The 22,414-nt window shown below is 36.2% G+C and overlaps 2 protein-coding genes across 6 annotated transcripts in view; both read left to right on the plus strand.

The window, feature by feature from the left end:
• LOC132707070 (cAMP-dependent protein kinase type I regulatory subunit) overlaps positions 1 to 20,845 on the plus strand; it is a 50,688-nt gene extending 29,843 nt beyond the window's left edge. For all 5 annotated transcript variants that reach the window (XM_060678733.1, XM_060678735.1, XM_060678736.1 and 2 more), the window contains 4 exons: positions 12,937 to 13,092; positions 15,532 to 15,732; positions 16,908 to 17,419; positions 19,785 to 20,845. In XM_060678733.1, the coding sequence (XP_060534716.1) occupies positions 12,937 to 13,092; positions 15,532 to 15,732; positions 16,908 to 17,419; positions 19,785 to 19,869 (954 nt within the window). In that variant the 3' untranslated portion in view covers positions 19,870 to 20,845. The remainder of the gene's footprint in view (positions 1 to 12,936; positions 13,093 to 15,531; positions 15,733 to 16,907; positions 17,420 to 19,784) is intronic.
• A 212-nt stretch (positions 20,846 to 21,057) lies between these two features.
• Positions 21,058 to 22,392, plus strand: LOC132707132 (nucleolar protein 16). Its single transcript, XM_060678831.1, has 2 exons — positions 21,058 to 21,243; positions 21,918 to 22,392. The coding sequence occupies exons 1-2, from the start codon at positions 21,143 to 21,145 to the stop codon at positions 22,390 to 22,392; spliced, it is 576 nt and encodes a 191-aa protein (XP_060534814.1). The 5' UTR covers positions 21,058 to 21,142.
• Positions 22,393 to 22,414: the final 22 nt, after the last annotated feature.

Raw genomic sequence — 22,414 nt, forward strand, 5'->3', positions numbered from 1 at the left:
GTAAAATACCAGAGGCGTAGGTATCGATCGCCTGATTCGCACGAGAAGTTACAGAATTTCATGACTTACGCGGAGTCGAGACCGGTTATTGAATTTTTAAGAATCGCTTTTAATAAATTAGTTTAAAGATGTCGTCGATCGATGTTATTAATCGACAAAAATTGTACGGGTTCATCAAACGCTACGGTGAAATTAAACTTAAAGGAATTTAAAATTTATTTCATCCAAAATAACAGTGACTAACTATTTACACACTACTGTTCACTATAGAAGACACTGCTGATACGTATCGGCTCTGCGATGCGGTTTCTGTTTTCAACTGACTGTACGGAGCGCTTTACTCCGCATTTATACAAGCAGGGCTGGGCTCAGCACGTTCAGCTCCTTCGTTTCAATATTAACGCGGTGCCGCAATTTTTACGTCACGCAGTACATAAACGGCATTAAATACCAAATTTTTTGAGATTTGCGTAAAAAATTATTGAGGAAATAATTCAAATTCATAAAATTTTTCACATAAAAAAGCTCCAAGATGTGATTTTTTTTTCAGAAATAATATGCAAAAAAAAGCATCGAAATCACAGTAAAAATGCAAAGGACGGCGGTTATGCCTTAAGTGAGTAGATTACGTGCTTCGAAAGTTTTCTTATATGCGGAAATTTAGCCCCGCCTCGACACCAAGTCGGTCTAGACGTAGGTATTTATTTATAAATGATAATTATTCGTATCGGCGTTACGTCACATTTTAAAAATATTCTATCGGTCGTAAAAGTGTCGCGCGGTACCCCACGGAACTGGAAATTTTCGGGTCGGACTCTCCGCCGCGGTATTTCGGGCGTGACGTAAACATGTCGCCTTGGCAAACGTCGCTGATCGCGCCCGACGTTCGGCCATTTTTCAAAAGACTCTCGCGCGCGGGCGGAAATCGAAATTTGAATGTGGAAATGTGGAGAAAATCACGTCAATTTCCCACACGCGATGATTATTAATCGAATGAATTTTCAGTCTTGTGTAATTTTATTTTATTTTCGAACTTTAACACATTAATTAAGAATACAAATTTATAAGTGAAGCAATAAATATTAACAAGCTTTTATTTGAAATTGATTGATTTGTTTTTTTTTTAATTATTTATTGATGCTAAACCAATTATTTTTAATTAATTAATTTCGGTAATTAAGTTAACTTTAACATTAATGAAGATGAAAAACCTATAATAATTAAATACTAAGAAACTTATTTTACTTATTTTCAGCCAGTTGATTCACTTTTTTTATTAATTAATTATTGATGTTAAAACAATAATTTATTAATTAAGTTATAAATTTAATTCAAATATCGTTAAGTAGCTGAACATTTTAGATATCCGTTTTACTTGCATTATACTTACAATTACATAATTAATTAAATTCAGTAATATTAACAACCTGTAAGTTAATGTTAAATAAAGAAACATGGTACTAACCTACTGCGTTGTTTTAAGTAGGTTCGCACAATTTTTTTATTAATTTATTTATATTAAGTCAATAAATTATGAATTAAAAATTTAATTTTCCCAATCCCCAATTACCTAAAATAGATTTGTTTAAGTAATTACATAATTGTCTTTATTTTACGTAGACTGTTTAATTTTTTTTTAAATTAATTTAATCATAATGTTAACATTAATTAAGATTGAAAGTCCATGGATTAATTTTATTTCAGGTGCATTAATTTAAATATTTGTTGATTACTTGATTTTATTAATAAATTAGTTGTAGTCAGTTTTTGTATATTATTGGTTGGTTTATTTATTTTATTGAATAGAATTTCTTTGCTGTCTGAAAATTCAGACGTAACAGCGACGTAGTCGATCGTAGATAATATTAAAAAAAAGTGATTGATTTCTTCGGGCAAAGACAAGCAACGGGCGATCCATCATCGATAGCTGCCCACTCAAAAACATACGTTATTTAGAATATTAAACCACCCTCGCTTTAGGGTTTTGTGTGTTCTTTTGCCGTAATTACTCGGGGTGTGTGGGAGGTGCTATTTAACGATAGGTCATAGTAAATGTGACCACTATTTTTAAACGAAGGTGTCTAATTTGAATTATGGATAAGTGATGCAATATTAATTACTCAATTAATTTAATTAATGAACTTGGAATATACAAAATTTATTGTCGGCATAATCTATACAGCCACTTGTGACTTTTGACGTATTTCTGACGAATAAATAATGAATAAGAGGTCCATAACATTTGCCACGCAACAAAAACAACAATCGGTATAGCATAACACAAACAATAAAAATTTGAATTACACTCTTGTTGCCGGGCCGTGGAGGGGGTGGGGGATTTACTTTACATCGCGTGACCCGCGTAGGGGGCTATATGTACGTAAAAAAGGTTCGGTTAACCACCGCCCTCCGACAAAAAACAATTACTTATTCAGTAGGACAGAAATACATTTGCCGCATTTCGACGTCTTTCGGGCTTTCGTGGGACATTTCTTGCATTTATATACCGGACGTTCGAAAATGGAGCAGAGCTTTCGCGTCCACTTATTTTACTGAAACCTAACCTATAATATCATAACACTGGGTATACGCGTAATACCCTTTGCTTTGGAAAATTACTTGCGAATTTCAAAGAATATGTACGGGACGTCTTCTTTTCCTCACCTTTGCGGGGTATATAACGCTTATCTAAAAATCTGAATTCTACGCGAAAAATTCTTTCAAGAACAGCTATGAGCTTTTTCGATGAGTTATCCAATAAGGAGAGGTCGAAGTAAAAATGTAGCAAAACGACAACCTGTACAGAACGTAAGGCATATGCCATATGTTCAAATAGTAAAAGCAAAAATTAACTAATTGTTTACTTACTTACTTACTTGGGATACTTTTATTTCCATCTTTATTGTAATTTTGATCCCATGCCCCGATTTTCGGTCAGAATTCGGTATTATGTAAGAAATTATGCAATCTGTATCTCGAAGACGAAGCATTTTAAACCTGACTGCTGCTCTGAAGCATGGAAACCAAGTTCTAAGGTTTTTCAACCAGGAGGTCCTTTTCTGTCCAAGATCAACTGAGTATCTCTTTTGGTTCTTCATTATATGTCCCAGATATTCTAAGAATTCGTCCGTAGAACCACATCTCAAATGCTTCAAGTTTTTTTGTGGTCCGTCAATGTCCAGTACTCGGCACCGTACAAGAGCACAGACCAGACATAACACTTAAGTAGTCTTAGTAGGGTTTGCAAATTAAAATATCCATTCTTAAACATGTTTCCCATTCTAACGAAGGTGGCTCTTGCTTTCTCTATACGGCATTTTATTTCTACAGAGTGCTCCCAATGCTCATTAATCGTAGTGCCCAAATATGGCAGCACTACGACGTTTACATTCTCCAGTGCCATGTTAAATATATGCTGCGAGTAGAGATTAAATAAGGTCGGAGACAAAACACAGTTTTGTCTGTGGTAGTCACAATCCACTTTGATACTAGCTGTTTGATGCCAGTGCAGATTTATTATAAGACGTAAATCTTTCTCGTCAATGCCTATTGTTCTTAGAGCCTCTATCATTTTATTGTGTCGGACGTTATCGAATGCCCTCTGAGAGTGTACCAAGCAACGTTACAGTCAACATCCCTACAGGGCTGGAAAAGAACCTGAATAGCGAATAACGCCTCTCTAGTTCCCATAGCATTTCTGAATCCAAATTGTGTGTTAGAACGTCGCTCGTGAAACTAATTCGTCTATAATCCTCGCATTGTTTTGCACTGTCTTTCTTAGTAATAGGGATAAATATCTCCGGCATCGTAAATATGGTTAAATAGTTTTGTCTGTCCAGAAGTTACAGGAATTCTGCATGGACGTCATCTGGCCCTGAAGCTTTTCCACCCTTCATTTTTTGGACGGTTTAACACACTTCATCAGCGGTAATAGATAGTAATAAACATAAATAAAATATTTATTTAATCGTTCGATCTAGACATTGTTTGTGCTGTTACATTCAAAGCTTTTTAATAACTGAATGACCCAAGCCAAACTTTATCCTTTCGCGGGCCTCTAAAAGTAATATAAGATGATAAAAGGGTGCCGACGGCATATATTTCTAACCAAAACTCCTGTCTTTATCTATGATGATATTGTTTTGTTCGTCTAACTGACGGCCCGCCGTAAGTGTTTTTTATAGACCACTTACTTCTTTGACCCTACGATGCGTGTTGAAGCGATCTTCTATTTCTTAGCATTTTTCTAAAGCCCACCATCATGCCGCACCCTTTTATCATCTTGGCGACGTGTCGTCGCGTCATTCGCACAAAACGATACCGTCGGCGTCTTTTATCGGCGACTCAACCCCGCGTTCCCGTATTATTAACACTGTTAGTTTTATATTACTTTAAGAGGTCCACGAAAGGATAAAGTTAGGCTTGGGTCTTTCAGTTATCAAAAAGCTTCGAATGTAACGGCACAATTCTTTTCGAAGTGCATGTTATGTCAAGATCGAACGATTCAATGTATTAAAAACGGCTAGTATTTATTTCATACAGACTAAAATCGCGTCGTGAAATATCGGACTTAAATAACACCCTGTATGATTTTTGTGAAATACATTTGTGTAATATTCAAGCTTTCGGAAGAAATGATGGAGAACAAAAATTTAAACTATTCGGAAATATCCCACGCGTAGGTTTGGCAAGTTCGAAGGAGCTAAAGAAAAATCGTAAGCGAGCCTATAACTCAAACTTGACCTACTGCAAAGGTCTAAGGTCGAGAGTTTTTAAACGCAACCTTATGGGCGTATCTCGTAGCCATCGGGTTTGGTGTTAAGCCCGACACACAGTGGGCCAGGAAAACCCTATGTGTTTGACTAATTAGATTTTTTTGTAATGCCAATAAATTTTACTTAATATTAATAAAAACACAGCAATAAAAAGAAAAAAATATTACGAACTTCAAACAATAAAAATATAATTATTATACAGGGTGTTCACAAAAAACTATATCTAATTTGTTGTCTAATTAAATCATGGAAACCGTTTAAAATGTAGAAACATTTTGAAATAATTATATTTAAGTAAATTAAAAAAAAAAACAGGATGTCCCAAAAGTAACAATTTAACAAAAAAAAAAGATTTATTTAATAAAGACTAAAGAAAAATTGTTATCCGATTTTTTAAAATATTTAAGTTTGTTTGCTTGAAAGAAACAAAATAAAACAATAACAGGGTTTTTATTCATCTAAAGTATCATTCAGTTAAGCACTTTGCTCTGTTTTTGTTACAATTTTTGCATTAGTCATAGCTCCAAAAAGGTTAAACCATTGCTTTGCAATAAGAGCGTTCATTTAAGGTTTTGATTTAGTGTCAAAAGTAACAAGTAGTAAACAAAAGTTATGACAATACCTTCCACTATTGAAATGCCAAAAATAATAACAATGTCTTACATGAATCAAACTTAAGTTACATTATCGCTCTATAAAAAAAAGGAAAACAAATTTATATATTAATGGGTCAAAACATTTAACGAAAAATATTTTTCTCGGTTTTTTTTTTGGCCACGCGGCAGGTTCCTTAAAAATTATTCTTATAAATGGAGCAAGTGGGAGCAAGATTGTGTCTTACACGTAACACCACAACATGTTACTTTAATACATACTTCTTAATAAATTACAAACATATTTTTTGGGCTATTTATTTAATATGACTCAAAACAATGTAGAATTTTTTAAGGATAATAACAACTTACCTTTACTGACTTGCTGCATTTTGAATGTTGAATGAATAAAACATTCTCAAAATAACATTGACAAAAAACGTTACAAAATTATTGTTGACAACTCCATGGTAACAAGACGACTTAAATCGCTTGTTTTGTGAAAATTCACGGGCTACTTAATTCGTCTGTAATAAGGAAAACGTTCATTGTACGAAATGTATTATGGGTTCATTTCAATAGTTTGGACTCTTCCTGACCCACCGTGCGCCAACGCCAAAAAATCTCCAGATAAACCCCCACTCGCGTCGATCGGCGAAACGGAAAAAGTAGGTCGAACCTTTCCGCTCGCCACATTTGAGAAAACAAGCGAACGTCGGCACTTTTGATGTCGTCAAAGCGAGAAAAACGTTTGCTCTAAGCGTTTCCTTCCTCGCAGCATCTTCAGTTAAACAGAGAATTCTCGGGTTTATTTCGCGCAAAAAAAAACCATAGGTCACAATTGTTACACTGAGAGAAATTTTGGCGCGAATGTAATCGACCTAGTTTTCACGTAACTTTTTTATTTTAGAAAAAAAAAATACAAAAATGTGACCAAAAAGCATAATATGTTGAAGTTTTATTTTCGAAACTGGAAGCGCTGTATATTGTACCATAAAAAGGCATTAGGTATTTCAAAAATAGGTAACATGGTATATTTATTTATTTATTTATCAACGGACGAACAGCTCAATATAAAATAAGATTCACATAAACGAAACAGTAACAAACAAAATAAAGAAAATAAAATAAAACAGAATGAAAAGATCCAACCTTAATATGACAAACATTGGTTTTCCAAAATATTAATATAGTTACTCGACACGACACATATAACAGTGGCGAGGCACCAACCCAATGTTTTACAGTACTATTCCGAAGTCAGACAACAGAAAAGTTTTGCTGACAGTCTTTCTTAAATATTCTTGCACTCTGGAAGCAGTCAAGCTGGTCCGAAAAGCGATTTGCTAGTTCAGCTGACCTAGTAAGAAAAGAACTCTGCCCATAGTTATTACGATGGAACTCTACCTGGAAGGAGTGGTTTAACAGCTCAGGTCCATGAGAGTTTGAGTGCAGAAAATTGTAAAGAATGGTGATATAAATGCTATATACCTCAGGAACCTATGCTGCATCCTTTCTATGGACTTATACGAAGGTGGCCACACACAGGAATAATATTCTAGGTGTGGATGCACGAGGGAGCAGAACAGTAATCTGAAAGACGGAATACTCTGGAAGTCCACTGTACAACGATTAATAAAGCCCAAAATCGGAAGGGATTTAGACACAATACATGAAACATGGTGTGTGTGCAAGTCAATTTAATCTCGAGTAACACTCCAGGATTCCTTATTCTGGAGGCGTGCAATAACGGTGACCCTTTTATGTTATACGTATAATGTGTGGGGTTTCTGCTCTGGTTGAGTTGGCATTTATTAATATTTAGTTCCATTCCAAATCGGATTGAAGTTTTATATGCCTTTGAAAAGTCTGTGTAAATGGCATGAACGTGAGACCCCTCCACCAATGATTCCAGCAGAAAATCTGTAAATAAATGTAAGCAAGTTTAGTTCAGTGAAGCGATGAGGGAGAAATCCAAATTGTTAGTCGATAAAGTAACCTTTCAGGCCAGCAGATAAATAGTCGCGGACTAAATCGACAAAGTGCACAACCGTTGGAATAAAGTTTCTTTCCTTTTTACTGTTAACTAACTTCCAAAAATTCTTAACGTTTTACCTTAACGACGATTCAGTCAGAGATATATATTCCTGGTAACACTGCACTTTTAAAAATAGTTTTTTTGCATTAAGATCAGAACTAGTGAACAATAAAATCGTAACTTGTTTGGCTGTGCATCATCATGGCCTCACGCCGACGACACGTATTATTATTGTTCAAAATTTAATGAAAGGATAATGTTTTCACATAACGAAAAAGTCGAAATATTATATATACAAAATTTAAAAAATGCAAATAGAGATCTGGAAGAGTTGGTTAGCTATAATGTCGTGCCTCGTATGTGCCTTCTCAGAAGCAATCAATTAGTCGACAGACAATCCGGAAACGTTACTAAATGGTGTCTTGTCATTTTTAGTGTTTTTGCTCTACTTTAATTTGTAAATAATATATAAAATAATAGTCAGTCACGGCACTCTTTGAAATTACATAAAAATTTCCTATTTTCCTATTTTTGCCGATTTGTCACAAACGATTGGACTAAAATATTTTACATCATTGTAATCGGAATAAGATATTCTATTAAACACAATATATAATATACATGGTGTTTCATTTAAAAAGATATGATGTAGGCTTATATGTCAGAAAATTGATAGTGTTTTATGGCCACTAATCCTACATTTTGTTTTTTTTTTCGTTTACTTTCATATCTCTAAGAACAAAAAAGTTACAGCCAATTAAAATGTAATCAAGATAAATTGAACGGACGGTACACCGAGAGAAAAGTTGCGTTGCCTTTTCTTGCGCGTAATTGTAATCGTTTTTAAAGGGTGCTCCAAAAATTGTCGTCTTTAGAAAAATTCGCAATTCTTGTCCGTCTTAACAATAAACATTCAAAAAACAATCGTAACCCTTATACAAGCCATACAATTATAATATAGAACGGTTTTCTTTATCAAAAATAAATATTTTTAACCTTTTTTTGTAATTAAGTAAGGATTATTCCTTTAAAAATTTAATTTCTTCATCCACGACACTCTCATGCATTTGTAGACGGCCGATGCGCCTAGCAATTAGTTTTTTCACAGTTAACGAGGTTAAGATACTACTTTCAACATATTTCATTACTTATGGGGTCCATTGTTAGTAGAGTTGTAGAATTGACCGGTCAATTTTTTTTTGTGTCAATTGACTGAAATAATTTTAATAATGCAAAGAAATTTATATTTTTATTGTGATTCTGCGAATCACGGTTAAAGAGGGTTATACGTAAATTGAACATCACAAACGCATAATAATTTCTTATAAAATACATAGTATTATTGAATATTGGTAGAGAACACTCTACAATTGTTATTTAAGACATTTTGATCGAATTGAGACGTGCGACAGGAAATGTGGAAAGATCAATACACATAAGCCAATTAAGAAGTGGTCAATTGACAGGCAACACCAATCGTTAGTAACCCTAAACCCTCAGCTGTGAGATCGTTCTTGTTGTCAACTGCAAAAATGGCGGCAAATTCAAATCTTGCCCTATATATATATATAGTTGCGCGACCTTTGCATGAAATGGAACCCTCCTCCCCCCTCCATCACGTCACCGGCGAGATTTTAAAAACCCATAAATAGCGGGAAAATGTAAGGGCCACCACAGCACGGCAACGATCGCGCCCTATAAATTTATTACGATTTTTTACGGTGTCGTGCGGGGTTGGTATTGATCCGGTTGTCCGTTATATAATGAGAATCGCCGTGATAAGCGAGGCGAGAGCGAAAGATTTTTTTGTGCAGACTCCGCATCTGATTTTCTCGCCTATTTCGAATGCAGTTTCGTTAAGCTCCCAACCATCAGTCAACTGGATCTAAACTTTATAAATTTTACAATAGAAAAAGACCGCTAGGGACTCTTCTCGTTTTTATACAAATGGGGGTTCTTAAAGAAAAGCTGGGTTTTTCACTTAAAATTCCGCACGCCAATAAGTCCAAAACGAAAAGAAATATTTAATTTATGTAAAAAATAGTCAAAGTGTGGGGTCAAATAGATATTTCCTAAAGTTTAAAAAATTCGACGCCTGCAAAGAGCTGGGCGTCGCGACGCGTCGAAAAATTATTCGATTGCAGAGACTTTGGAAATACGCGCATACAAAAGTACATATTATTTAAAAACTTTTTTGTTATTTACTCAAACTTATTTACTTTACCCGTTTCTAAGTTATACCGATTTAAAGTAAACATTTCTTGATTAATAAAAAATGTGATTAACGCTTATTTTTACAAGTATGTCATGAATCATGTATCAAAAAATTGTCACATTTTGTCACAAGAAATATCCAAATTTGTTCGGTTTAAAAAAAACTAAGAATTATTATGTGAAAATGGTGCATTTTAGCAATGAGGAAAAAGTAGACATGTTACTGGTGTTTGGAGAATGCAGATGCAATTGTAGAGAAGCAAAAAGAGTTTACGCACGGCGTTATCCGCATAGAAGAGTCCCCGATGCAAAAACCTTTTCAAGTTTATGTAAAAACTTAAGAGAATATGGCAGCTTCATAAAACCTAAAAGAGATAGGAACAGGACGGCTACAAATGATTAAAATACTGCTGCTGTAATTCAGCAGGTTGATAATAACCCCAAGATATCCCTATCAGAGATAAAAGAAAATACCGGTGTTATCATAAGTTCTTCGTGGAGAATTCTACATAGAAACTCTTTTCACCCGTACAAAAGTAAACTAGTTCATAAACTAGAACCAGGCGATTATGCTAGAAGAATGTATTTCTTAGTGACATTGTCCGATTTGTATAGCCAAGATGCAAATTTTCTCTCGAAAATTTTATGGAGCGACGAAAGTCGATTTCAAAATAATGGAATCGTTAATGGACACAACTGTCGTTTTTGGTCCGAAAACCATCCTCGTTGGATTACAGAACGAGGTAACCAACGAATTTTTAGTATCAACGTTTGGTGCGGCATATTAAATGGATTCCTTATTGGACCTTACTTTTACGAAGGAACTTTAAATGCAGATCGCTATTTAAGATTTCTTCAAACTACACTTCCGGAACTATTAGAAGAAGTGCCTCTTGACACTAGAATGAATATGTGGCTACAGCAGGATGGAGCGCCTGCACATAATGCCCAAATAGTAACGAGGTATTTGAACCGAGAATATCTCAATAGATGGTTTGGTACTAATGGACCGGTAAGGTGGCCGGCGAGGTCCCCGGACATTACACCACCAGATTATTTTCTTTGGGGCTACCTAAAAAACGTTATCTATGAAGAATCTATCGAAGATATGGCTGATCTCATTAACAAAATTAGTGCAGCGTGTGCCGCTATCACAAGAAGGAGGACTCTCCTACAAGTGACCCAAGCTCATCTGTTAAAAGTTTTTGATAGTTTTGTTCGAGCAGATGGACATAATTTTGAACAAATTTTGGTTATTGTAACTTGTAGGTATTTTACTGTTTTTTCATTTATTTATCATGTTATCAGGACTAAATCGATAAAAAATAATAAATAAAATCATACTAAAATAGTTGAAATCTATTGTTTGTAATTGCACTTAAAACAACTGCGATAACAATGGTTACCATAGTAACTAACATTAATGGCATACTTGTAAAAATAAGCGTTAATCACATTTTTTATTAATCAAGAAATGTTTACTTTAAATCGGTATAACTTAGAAACGGGTAAAGTAAATAAGTTTGAGTAAATAACAAAAAAGTTTTTAAATAATATGTACTTTTGTATGCGCGTATTTCCAAAGTCTCTGCAATTGAATAATTTTTCGACGCGTCGCGACGCCCAGTTCTTTGCAGGCGTCGAATTTTTTAAACTTTAGGAAATATCTACTTGACCCCACACTTTGACTACTTTTTACATAAATTAAATATTTCTTTTCGTTTTGGAGTTATTGGCGTGCGGAGTTTTAAGTGAAAAACTCTGTATATTGACATATTTCAGAAATTAACAAATTAATCTTACTAATCATGTTTTTGATTATTTATCTGTTTCGGGTCATCTCAGCAACAGCGTGAAAATGATTGGTGCTAAAGTGAGGAAAATTGGGTAGTTCAAGATGGCGATATTATTACAGTATAGTACTATTTAATTAAATAATGAGTAAATTTGGTACTTGGTACTACAGCAGTTGAAGTGAAATCGCTGTATATCAATTGCCTTGAGTACATGCCATCCTATCTTTTTTTGATATAAGTCAGTTGGTGTGTTAATTAATAAATGTTACTGAGTAATATCCTCCTATCATATCAAATAATTAATATGCGGCAATTGTTGGTTAAGTTAGGAAGTATAATTCCAATTTTGCCTTTTGGGATATGTTCTTGTTATCTATTTACAATAAAGTTATATTATTATAAATTCAAAATATTTAAGTTTTAAAAATTTATTGGTCAGAAAACAGCAGTTTGTATTTTTTCAGGTGTATTGTCGACTTCTGAACCTGTCAAGTGTGTCCTGTAGATTTTCCGAAGGCTGTCTCTGGTCTGTCTTTTATTTTGATCTGCTTTTGCGTGAAATAATAGGTTTTTTTTCATTATAGTTTTTATATTCTAACTAGACGCTTTATTTTTTTTTTTAATTAAAATTTTCTTTTTAAATGGATTTTCATCAACTAAAAGCCATCCCAGTTCAATTATTGAATTAAGCTGAAAATATTTCTTAAACTATTACTATCATGTCAAGAAATTTTTGTTTAAAACAACAGGGTATATTTTTTGTGGTAAATGGATTTTCTTCAACTAAAAGCCACCTCAGTTTATTTCTTTTGAAATTTTGATCATGTCATTTATGATTTTTTTTTATTCCATGGTGTTCCTAACATCAAATGCTTCGTTTCATTATAAACAAGCAATATAAAATATGTCTTATTTTCCCAAATATTTGCATTTTCGTTCGCATTGGTTATACGTTGGTTACAATTAGTAAAATATGATTTAAAGATCCGTTATTTCGTGGAAACCGCAAATGGCAAAAATATAGATAATCAGTTTTTAAAAAGGGCCAATTTGTCTTGTCTATGTAACCAGCTGTCAAAAATCAAAACCGCGCAACATTTTTTACATTTTTAACAAAAACATTTTTTTTTCTATGGCCAACTGTTTCCAAGATATAAACCGGGGGCACATCACTATTGGGCGCCTTGTATATAACATAACCGCAACCATATGCAATACAAGAATTGACGATTTTAAATAAATAAAATTATAATAAATATTTAATAAATAAATAATTAATTTACGTCGTGACCACTTGGGCTTGAAGGAAAGGAACACCTGTTACTACCCGTCTCCCTCTAAATTAAATTTGCCTCACAAAGTTCATATTGGCTACATTATAGTGCGCTGCATAATCAGATTTATGTATGTATTGTATTTTCTATTGTCCCGTGCTGTGTCCGACATTTTTGTTTACCGGTTCAAACAATTGGCGTCTAATGATCAGTTTTTCCCAATACTAATTCCGCACTTTGACGCAGGAACAAGCGCTGGACGCCAAGCAGCAGGCGCAGTCGCCCGAAGACACCGAGGACTTGTCGCCCTTGCCGGCGCATGCGCAGGGCCCCGTCCGGAGACGGGGCGGCATCTCCGCCGAACCGGTAACGGAAGAGGATGCGACCAGTTACGTCAAAAAGGTATATGTGCAATCACATCGATCGTTTTTTACTCGGGCAAAGAATAAGTACAACAAAAATATTCCTCGCTAAGTATAACAGCGCCCTCTGGAATATATTTGTTCGTTTTAAAGTGATCGCGCCCCGTATCTTACCAGAGCGTCCGGCTTTTCCGGGCAAAACAAAGCCCCGGACGAGCAGAGCAATTCACTACCCGATCCACGTAAGATTGGAACCTAATTTGTCCCGACAGGCAATGTAATCGGAAGCTCAACAGGGCACCGGGTATAAAGGGGCTCGCCGAAAGTTAAACATGAAATTCGCATACTACGAAGACATTGATTTATATCAACAATGCGGCATGCATCTCTGATATTCCTTCTGTTTTGAACCACGTACATCTTCATAATCAGCCCCACGATTCTCAGATGGTTTACCCTTTTCATGCCAATGATACAGGTACAAAGATTAACGAAGACCTAAATTATTTAATCAATATGTCTTCAGCTCATAATTTTTAAAGCAGGTAGACTATGCAAAGAATCATCTAAAATTCATAATGATGATGAGATTGACGTAGAGTTTAAAACTGTGGCTAGAGATGGAGGATGGACAATGGAGGATGTCAATTGTCTCGATGGGAAAATATCCAAATCGTGAAATAATGAGTTCTAACCTAAAATTTTCTATGTGTGAATTATACCCCAGGTTCAGTTCAGATTTTCGTATAATTATTTATGATTGCCTTCATCTCCGCCTAAAAAACTTTAAAAACCAATCAGCCGCCTTATTGGTCTAAAAAATTTTTATGGAGTAGTTTAGTAATAGTAAAAGGCGAAAAAAAAAAGGAAAAGGAATTTGTCCTATTTTTTTTATTCCATCTTGTTACTTTCGAAAAATCAATGAAATCGATTCTTTTCGAAAGTATACGCGTTCCTCACTAAACTCGAGATCTCGTTAACGGCGTTCACCTTTTTTATCGTATTTCGACTGTTTTTTGGACGTTGCTATGAAACACGATAAGTGTTTTCAAATTTGGCGGGCGAATAGCGCCTGGTCCTCTGACGGAACCCATTGAAATTGAGGTGGTCGGAAGCATTTAAAAAAAATAAAAAATCGCGTCTGCAAGGGTCTAACAAAAAATCATTTCTTTAAAACCGTCTATGCAACCGAAAAAATTCTTGAAAGGGAAGACGCACAAGATTTGGCTCCGAAAATGTTTATTCTTGATAATTTTTTAAGAATGTACAGGGTGGGCCGCATAGTCAAAAAAACTGGATACCCCTAATAGTGAAAATTGGCTATAACTACAAGACTGTGTCTCAGATGTTAGTTTCTTTTACACGACGATATAACCCGTATAGACAACTAAATCTTTTGTATTTAAGGTTTTTAATTATTGTAAACCGTGTTCCCGATATCCCGTGGTAAATAAGAAATGTGTTAAGTGTCCTAAAATTGCAGATATCGACTTCAAATTTAGCAGAGAAGTAAAAATTCATGCCCACATTTAAACAGTGGAAATTGGGTGCAATCAAATTTCACCAAGTATGTTTTTTTAAAATTGATTTTTTTTTGGTTATTTTGCTTTGCAGAAAAACATGCTCTTCTCCATAGCCATTCACGCAATCGGCAAAATCCTTTAACCAGCAGACGCGGAAGATCCGTTGCTGAAACGTTTGTTTCAAGCGTTTTTTGATTATATACAATCATAGACAAAAGTGTAAAAGACCCGGGAAATTGTTCTTTTCCAGAGTAAATTATTAAACGCAAATCAAAAATATTAAAAAATATGACTAATCGAATCAAACATTGTCATAGGCCGCGTCAAGAGCTACAATTTTTGTATTTGCGATTTTCGCCTATAACACACACTATTCCTAGGGTTCAATCAAGACGCAATGACGTCATTGATTATTAAGGCGCACTGCATGGTTTCAGAAAACACTTATATTCTCGAAAACCGTTTACTCTTATCGGTAAAATTCTTGGACCAGGAAACGTGGGAGATCCAGGGCTATAACCTGTATATCCAAAAATGTTTCCATTATGTACAGGGTGTGTCGATTATGGCCAAAAAATCAAAAAGTCTCTGAAAATTGCCGTTTTAAAAAAATAGTTGCAGTTGTAAAATTTGACAATTTTAGAAAAAATATAGGCATACTTTTGGGACTTGTCCCGTAGGTCGAAAACGAGTTGACTTATCAATGAGACCAGGAGCGTCCCTACTCATCTTGCGATAGAAATATATAAGAAATACCCAAAAGCATTAAGTATTGGTATCGCAAAAAATCAAAAAATTCGTGGATCATTGTTTCCGATCATCTCCTAGCTCCATCCACCTGTTGCTGACACAAAAAGAAACAGGTGAAAGAGAGGAAAACTTAGGCGAAGTTTCGGGCCGTTGAACTATTTAAAAAAAAAAAGGTAAAACCCCTTTAAAAACTAACCAATCGACAGGTTGTGCCGAAGGATTACAAGACGATGGCGGCGCTATCGAAGGCGATCGCCAAGAACGTGCTGTTCTCTCATCTCGACGAGAACGAGCGGTCGGACATCTTCGACGCCATGTTCCCGGTCACCTTCCTCCCCGGCGAGGTGATCATCCAGCAGGGCGATGAAGGCGACAACTTCTACGTCATCGATCAGGGTGAAGTCGAGGTATGCCGGACCTCCTATCCCCCCTGTTTTTTCATGTTCCATCCTGTATATACTGCTATATGCCGGATGGCCTGTGAAATGTGTGATGTCTAGCTAGATCACGAAAAAAGAATATTACAAGATCTTATGACTGTTCTCGTATAAATGGAGAAAAAATTGTATTGAAATTGAAACATCAATAGAAAAAAAGCTTTCTTTTTCTACATAATTTATTTAAAATTACGAATTATTGGTTTTTGTTTTTCTCTCAAAATAGCTCATTTTATCGATATTAAACAGATTTGTTTTTTTTTTCGAACGGAATTGCTTATGGTACCAAAGATATTCTTTTCGAGGTTTTGATAGACAGGGTTTCATTATAGTTTTTACTGTGTATGTGGTTTGTGGTCACGGTATTTAAATAAGTTAAAATTATATCACTAAAAAATATTCTCAAAACTTTCTAAATCTTTAAGTAAGAAGTTCTGCAAAAATGTTTTTATTCACTTTTGAATAATCAGAAGAAAAATAATTTAATTTTCATATTTACGCGGTAGGCAACATTAAGCGACTTTATCCATGGATACTTTGACGACTGCTTGCAGTGACTTAAATATATGCTCACGTCTCCATCAATCCAAAAAGTATTATTTGCAATTTGGTGAATTTGTGACTATTTTGTCAAAAGTGTAGGCACAAACAGTTTTATCACTTTTTTAGTTAATTTTTCTGGTATTTTTGGAAGTTGATCTATACTCAATTTGACCTTCACATGACTGACTATTGGTTCATTGCACTACCATGAAGATTGTTTATTAAAATTAATACTCTTCAAGACTAGCTACTCTTACTAATTTTTATCAAATTGGGCTTGCATATCTTAAAAAAGTATAATTTATGATAGCTATATGTTCTATTTTTATTATTCAAAGATATGGAAACACAATTTATAATCGATGATCTGATGAAATCGATGCAAATATAAACTGCGTAACTGCCAAATATTGGGATGTAGCAAGATTAGCATGATTGTCAAGACATGCCCGCTTGCAGTGGCGCTTGCGCCTTTATGATTACTAATTGGAACAAAATATAAATGGACATGGTATTTACGTTATTTTTTCGCGTTATATTCGAATTCTCAAGATTAATTTCTCACACTTTTCCGGACCCCCTGTAATATTTGAATCGTCTAGGTCTACGTCAACAACGAAATGGTGACGACTATCGGCGAGGGCGGCAGCTTCGGCGAGCTGGCTCTGATTTACGGTACCCCGCGCGCGGCCACCGTGAAAGCGAAAACGGACGTGAAACTGTGGGGCATAGATCGCGACTCGTACCGCAGGATCCTGATGGGCTCGACGATACGCAAGCGCAAAATGTACGAGGAGTTTTTGGCGCGGGTCTCGATCCTCGAGAACCTGGACAAATGGGAACGCCTTACGGTCGCGGACGCGCTCGAGCCGGTCAGCTTCGAAGACGGCGAGACCATAGTGCGTCAGGGCGAGCCCGGCGACGACTTTTACATCATCGTCGAGGGCACGGCGACGGTGAAACAGAACCGGGGCGAGGGGGAGGAGCCGATCGAGGTCGGCAGGCTCGGGCCCAGCGATTACTTTGGGGAGATCGCCCTGCTGCTGGATAGGCCTAGGGCCGCGACCGTCGTCGCCAGCGGTTCGTTGAAGTGCGTCAAGCTGGATCGGGCCAGGTTTGTAGTTTTCGGACATCTAATTATATTCTAAATAAATAAAAACGTTGTGGAAAAGTTAAGCTGTGCTACTATTCGCGGCCAACATTTGAAGCTGTACTAACTGCACTAACCCATAGGTTTGTTAGATTCGATTAAAAATCTGTAATTTCGTACATCCACAGATTAGTTAGGGCGAAACATTGGTTAGAAATTAATTTTTCAAAGAAACTTCCGCAGGCAATAATACTTTACACAAATACTTTTTACAAAACTTCTGGATTCCTCCTGCGTCGGTTTTTGCTGAGTCGAATTTGCTGACGTTTCGTTAATAATCCTGTTGGCTTCTTCAGAGTTTGACTGAAACTGGCTCGCATTTTACTCTGTCTCTGCTTATATATTGTTTTGAGGGGGGCGGAGCTAAATGAGGGGCATAAACACCGTCTCGGATGACTGATATCCATATTGGTCGAGACCTGAGTCGCGGTAAAGATTGTCAGGTTGCTTATAGATTTCTATAGACTCTCGGTTTTTTCGTTGGTAGAAGAATGGATTACATGCAAGAATTTTAGTTTTATCGAATAACATTTTATGTCCGGTTTCGTGATGGTGTTCGGCAACAGCTGATGAGTTTATTTGTTTTAGTCGTAAGGCTCTTTCGTGTTCTTTGAGCTTAGTTGATATTTTTCGTCCGGTCTCCCCAATGTATTCTTTGCCGCATATGCATGGAATGCTGTAAACTCCTGTCATCTCGAAATTCCATTCCATTTTGTAAAATGTATTGGTTAGAAATTTGTAAGAAAAAGGAATCTGTAGTTTCCTTATTTCAAGATCCCCTCCCTACCGGTGGCCGGGAGCTTGAAACGGGGTTTCCATCAAATATAGCCTGGACCAGAGAATATTAAATGCTAAGAAAATTCTGATCTAAAAATTTACTAAATTATGAATTTGGAAAAGAAAAGCAAGTAAATAATAATAATATTTTATTGTTGTTCATTTCATTATAAATATAAATGTTAACAATCAGCAATTACATTGCATTATTAACAATTCTTAATGGTACATACAAATAAACTGTATGTACTAATTATTTCTATTATTCTATAAACGCCGGTTTCGCAACAAAATTGAACTGGAGACATTGTTTGTTTGGTTCTCCCAATATACTAACCCAACATTTACATGTGATGTGATTTTTAATCACATTACTGTTTATAGTTATAGCGCACATTATCAAAAGTTAACAATTATCAGCAATATTTTTTTGGACGAACTATGGTATCTTAGGATACTGTGTGTTCGCTCACTAACGTTGTTTAAACAATTAAAGGTTGTTTCCCTAATTTATACTATAGAGCTTTTGCTATTATTTTCTGGCTTATTCCAAATAAACTAAATCAAAACCGCTGAGCCCAATCCAGTCAGGTAACTTCTTTTATTCTATTATATTATTTAACTCCTAGTTCAGAAGGCAGAGCATTGACTTATAATATGTATGTTTCTGGCACGCTATATGTTTGGGGTGCTGGGCAGCAGACCATGATTTATTTTGATTTTATAATAGATTTTATATACAGTTGTTTAGAAGTAAGCCGCTTACTCTCCTCAAAAAGTAAGTTAGTTGGGTATCACTAATCCAGAGTTCATTATATTATATATATTAGTCCCTCTAAAGATAACATATTATTTAATTCATTGAAGTTAGTTTTCTGAAGTTGCTTAATAATTAGTATGATTGTTCCAAGTAAACAGTTCGTCCATCAATATGCCCGAATGTTTTAAGTTTTTCTTTCATGAAAGTTGTTAGAAGGTAACAAAATGTGTTTTGTTTATATTTGAGGACAATAAACTATGGTGTAGCCATTGCTTTTAATCTTCTCAAGGCTAATTCTGCCATTCTATAAGTCTCAGTGTAACAGGGTGTTTTTAAAATTTTATGTCAATCAAATTTTCTTTCTTCGATCGTTTAGGCAGGAAGTAAGATATTTTTTAGTAGAGTATTTATTTAGGTATCATTTTGGTATATCCGTAGGGGAAGCTTGGCCTTAAATATTTTTAGTACATTTCATAGGAAAATCAGTCAAAAAATTGTAAATATGAAAATATATTTCACGATTTTATTTTGGCCGAAAAACAAGTCTCGACGATATGATACTCTGAATTCTTATCTGGCTACCCTGTATATGGGTACGAGTATGAGAATGCTGTAAAGAAACGATTTTAAACTTGCCACCGCTGTCACATACGTACAAGACATCAAAAGTACTTGAGTACATTTGGAGACATTAAAAAATTTACTCACTGGAACCATTTTGATCGCCCTCCCCGGCAGTTTTCACATTTAAAATCCGCGCGGGCGGGGTTGACTTTTTTTTGGTATTGACAGGTTCGAGAGGGTGCTCGGTCCCTGCGCGGAGATACTGAAACGCAACATCACGCAGTACAACAGCTTCGTCTCGTTGTCCGTGTAGAGTCGACACCGCCGCCGGCCCCTCCCCCGGCAAGAACTGACGCTCTTCAGCCAAATTTAAGTTTTCATCGTTTGCTGCGGCTAGTAGTTGAATCGCGCGGTTTCGTTTGGTCACTGGCGCCCGGCAGACCCGCGTACATACCCGCCACAGCCCGCCTTTTTTGGATTTCGTCATGTATCGCTTGAAAAAACGACCCGCCTACTGCTCAGTGTAAATGAACTACCATATGCACCCCTTTTTTGCTCTAAACTCGTAGTTTTATGTAAAAAATGATGCTGCACATTTGAACTACCGCGCTGCGCGTTAGAAATACCGTCCGATGTATATGAACTATGTGCTCGTATAGGTTCCTTTTTTGACTTATGCGCGCATCTGATTTTTCCTTTTAAACTGGCGCGTAGTTGTCGGAAAACGCTTTCTGCGGGGTATTTTTCTTTTCGCTCTTTTTCTTCTGTTGTGACCGGAACACATTCATAAAAATAAGTACTGCGCTTTGGTTTTTCTATTAAAAAAGAAACCTAAATTTTCATTTTTGAAACATGTTACAAATGAACTACCGGTGTTCTTGATTCCCGTCTCCGAGCCAGTGACCAGAACGCGCTAGAATTCGTTCTAAGATGGCGATTTAATCTTAAGAACGCGTTTTAAATCGAATTTTGGCGCCAAATTGCATATATCGTTGTTGTTTCATTTCGAGAGTCTATCGCTAATTTATTGACCACGTTGTTGGGGAAAGGGCGATTCCGCATATTCCGCGACCCACCGCTAACACTAAAAAAAAATCCAAATATTTTTATACTTCGCACCCATCATCCGCCCGCGATACTTTAACACCTACCGGAACGTGTCGTGCGGCCCGACTATTCGTTTTACCTATAATAAAATTGTAAAGGGATGTGTATATAGACGATTAAGAACCGTTTTCTTCCAATTAACGATAATATTTTAGCTGGTTACAGTTATATTAAATTATTAAAACCAGTAAAATGAGTTTTATTTATCTCATTTCATTTTTCCTTGCGGTATCCCAAAATGGTCTAACAATAAAGGCTGTGATATGTGAGCCTCGGTCTTCAGTCTGATGGCAGTGCTTTCTGTGACGTCACAACACTAGTTACGTGGCTTTCAATCGTTGGGCGCTATCTATTCGAAGTTACGTCAAACTCATTTGAGTGGTCCGTGATCAGACGGACATTGAGGTTAAGTTTGTTTTGGTGAGTTTTCGACGAGACTTTTGTGCTGAAAGAAGGGTAGCGTTCGATTCGCACTGAAAATGACGAAACTGCGTAAACAGCGCCGCCGGAAAGTGTATCGTTACAACGTAAACAGAAAACGCATGCGAAACAAAGTTGTTGCCACGGGGAAAATCGAATGGTAAGCGCCGCGTTATTAGGGACTTTTCGCACCTCTTATGTCGTTTTAACGGTTTATAACCTACTTTGATGTTATTTTGAATTCAGCATTTTTATTTTATATGCCTATCTGTTGACGTTATGTTAATAGAATAAATTAAGTCTGTCCCTTTCATGATTTAAAAGAAAAAAATGTTTGTATGGCAATGGAAAACATGTTGGATAAAGTTTTGGGTTGCAAAAGAGAACTTGACGTGAATTACAACCTTGAATTTGTAAATTATGTTCCTGAATTATATCCCACACATTAGGATTTAGGCCTCTCGCAGCAGTACTAGGTGGTCATTATCATCAAGCTGAAAAACAAAAATTCGAAAAGGAAACTGAATATCTCTGCTTCAAAAATTTACCTTCGAGCCACTGGCACTAGTCAAATAAAAATATATGAGAGTTCAAGTGCAACGAAGTAAAACCAAATCCGTATTTTTTGAAATTGACAACCCACATCACACACCTAAACCTTAAACTTGAGTAACGGAAGCCTTGTTCCGCCGTACAGTAACTGTTTACGGTTTATTTCTCATCAATCGTGCACACTTCAACTAAGAGATAAAGTAAAACAACCCCAAAATAAGAGGTGCGAAAAGTTCCCGTTATGTGTCCCCCTGTGAACACTTTAACTGACTCCCGCTTTAGTGCGGCGGTTAAAACGGAGTGGGACTCCCGCAAATCCGTGGAAACGAACCTCGACGACATGGGTCTGTCGCACGACCCGAACAAAACCATCAAGGTGCCCAATAAAAAAAAAGAATTAAAAGACAGGATCGCAGACAGCGGCGAGTGGCGGTGCGAACCCCTGCAAGAAAATCAGCGGAGGCCGAAGACGCACGTCGCCGAATCGTTAGAGGCGGACGCAAAGGCGCCTCGTGAGCACAAATTCCGGTTACCCAAGAGTCACGTCGAGTGGATCACGTATTTAATGAAAAAATATGGCAACGACTACAAGGCGATGGAGAGGGATAGGAAAAACTACTATCAGGAGACGTGGAAGCAGCTGAGGCAGAAAATTAAGATGTTTAAGAAAATTCCCGCACATTACAACAAGTACCTTGCAGAGAACGGCTTGGTTGCCGATTTCGAAGAACCTCAGTTATCCGATGGGGAATTATGATTAGGGTAAAATAAATTAAATA

The sequence above is a fragment of the Cylas formicarius genome, unplaced genomic scaffold (genome assembly GCF_029955315.1).
Source record: "Cylas formicarius isolate icCylForm1 unplaced genomic scaffold, icCylForm1.1 PGA_scaffold_9__14_contigs__length_23061073, whole genome shotgun sequence".
NCBI classification, from domain to species: domain Eukaryota; kingdom Metazoa; phylum Arthropoda; class Insecta; order Coleoptera; family Brentidae; genus Cylas; species Cylas formicarius.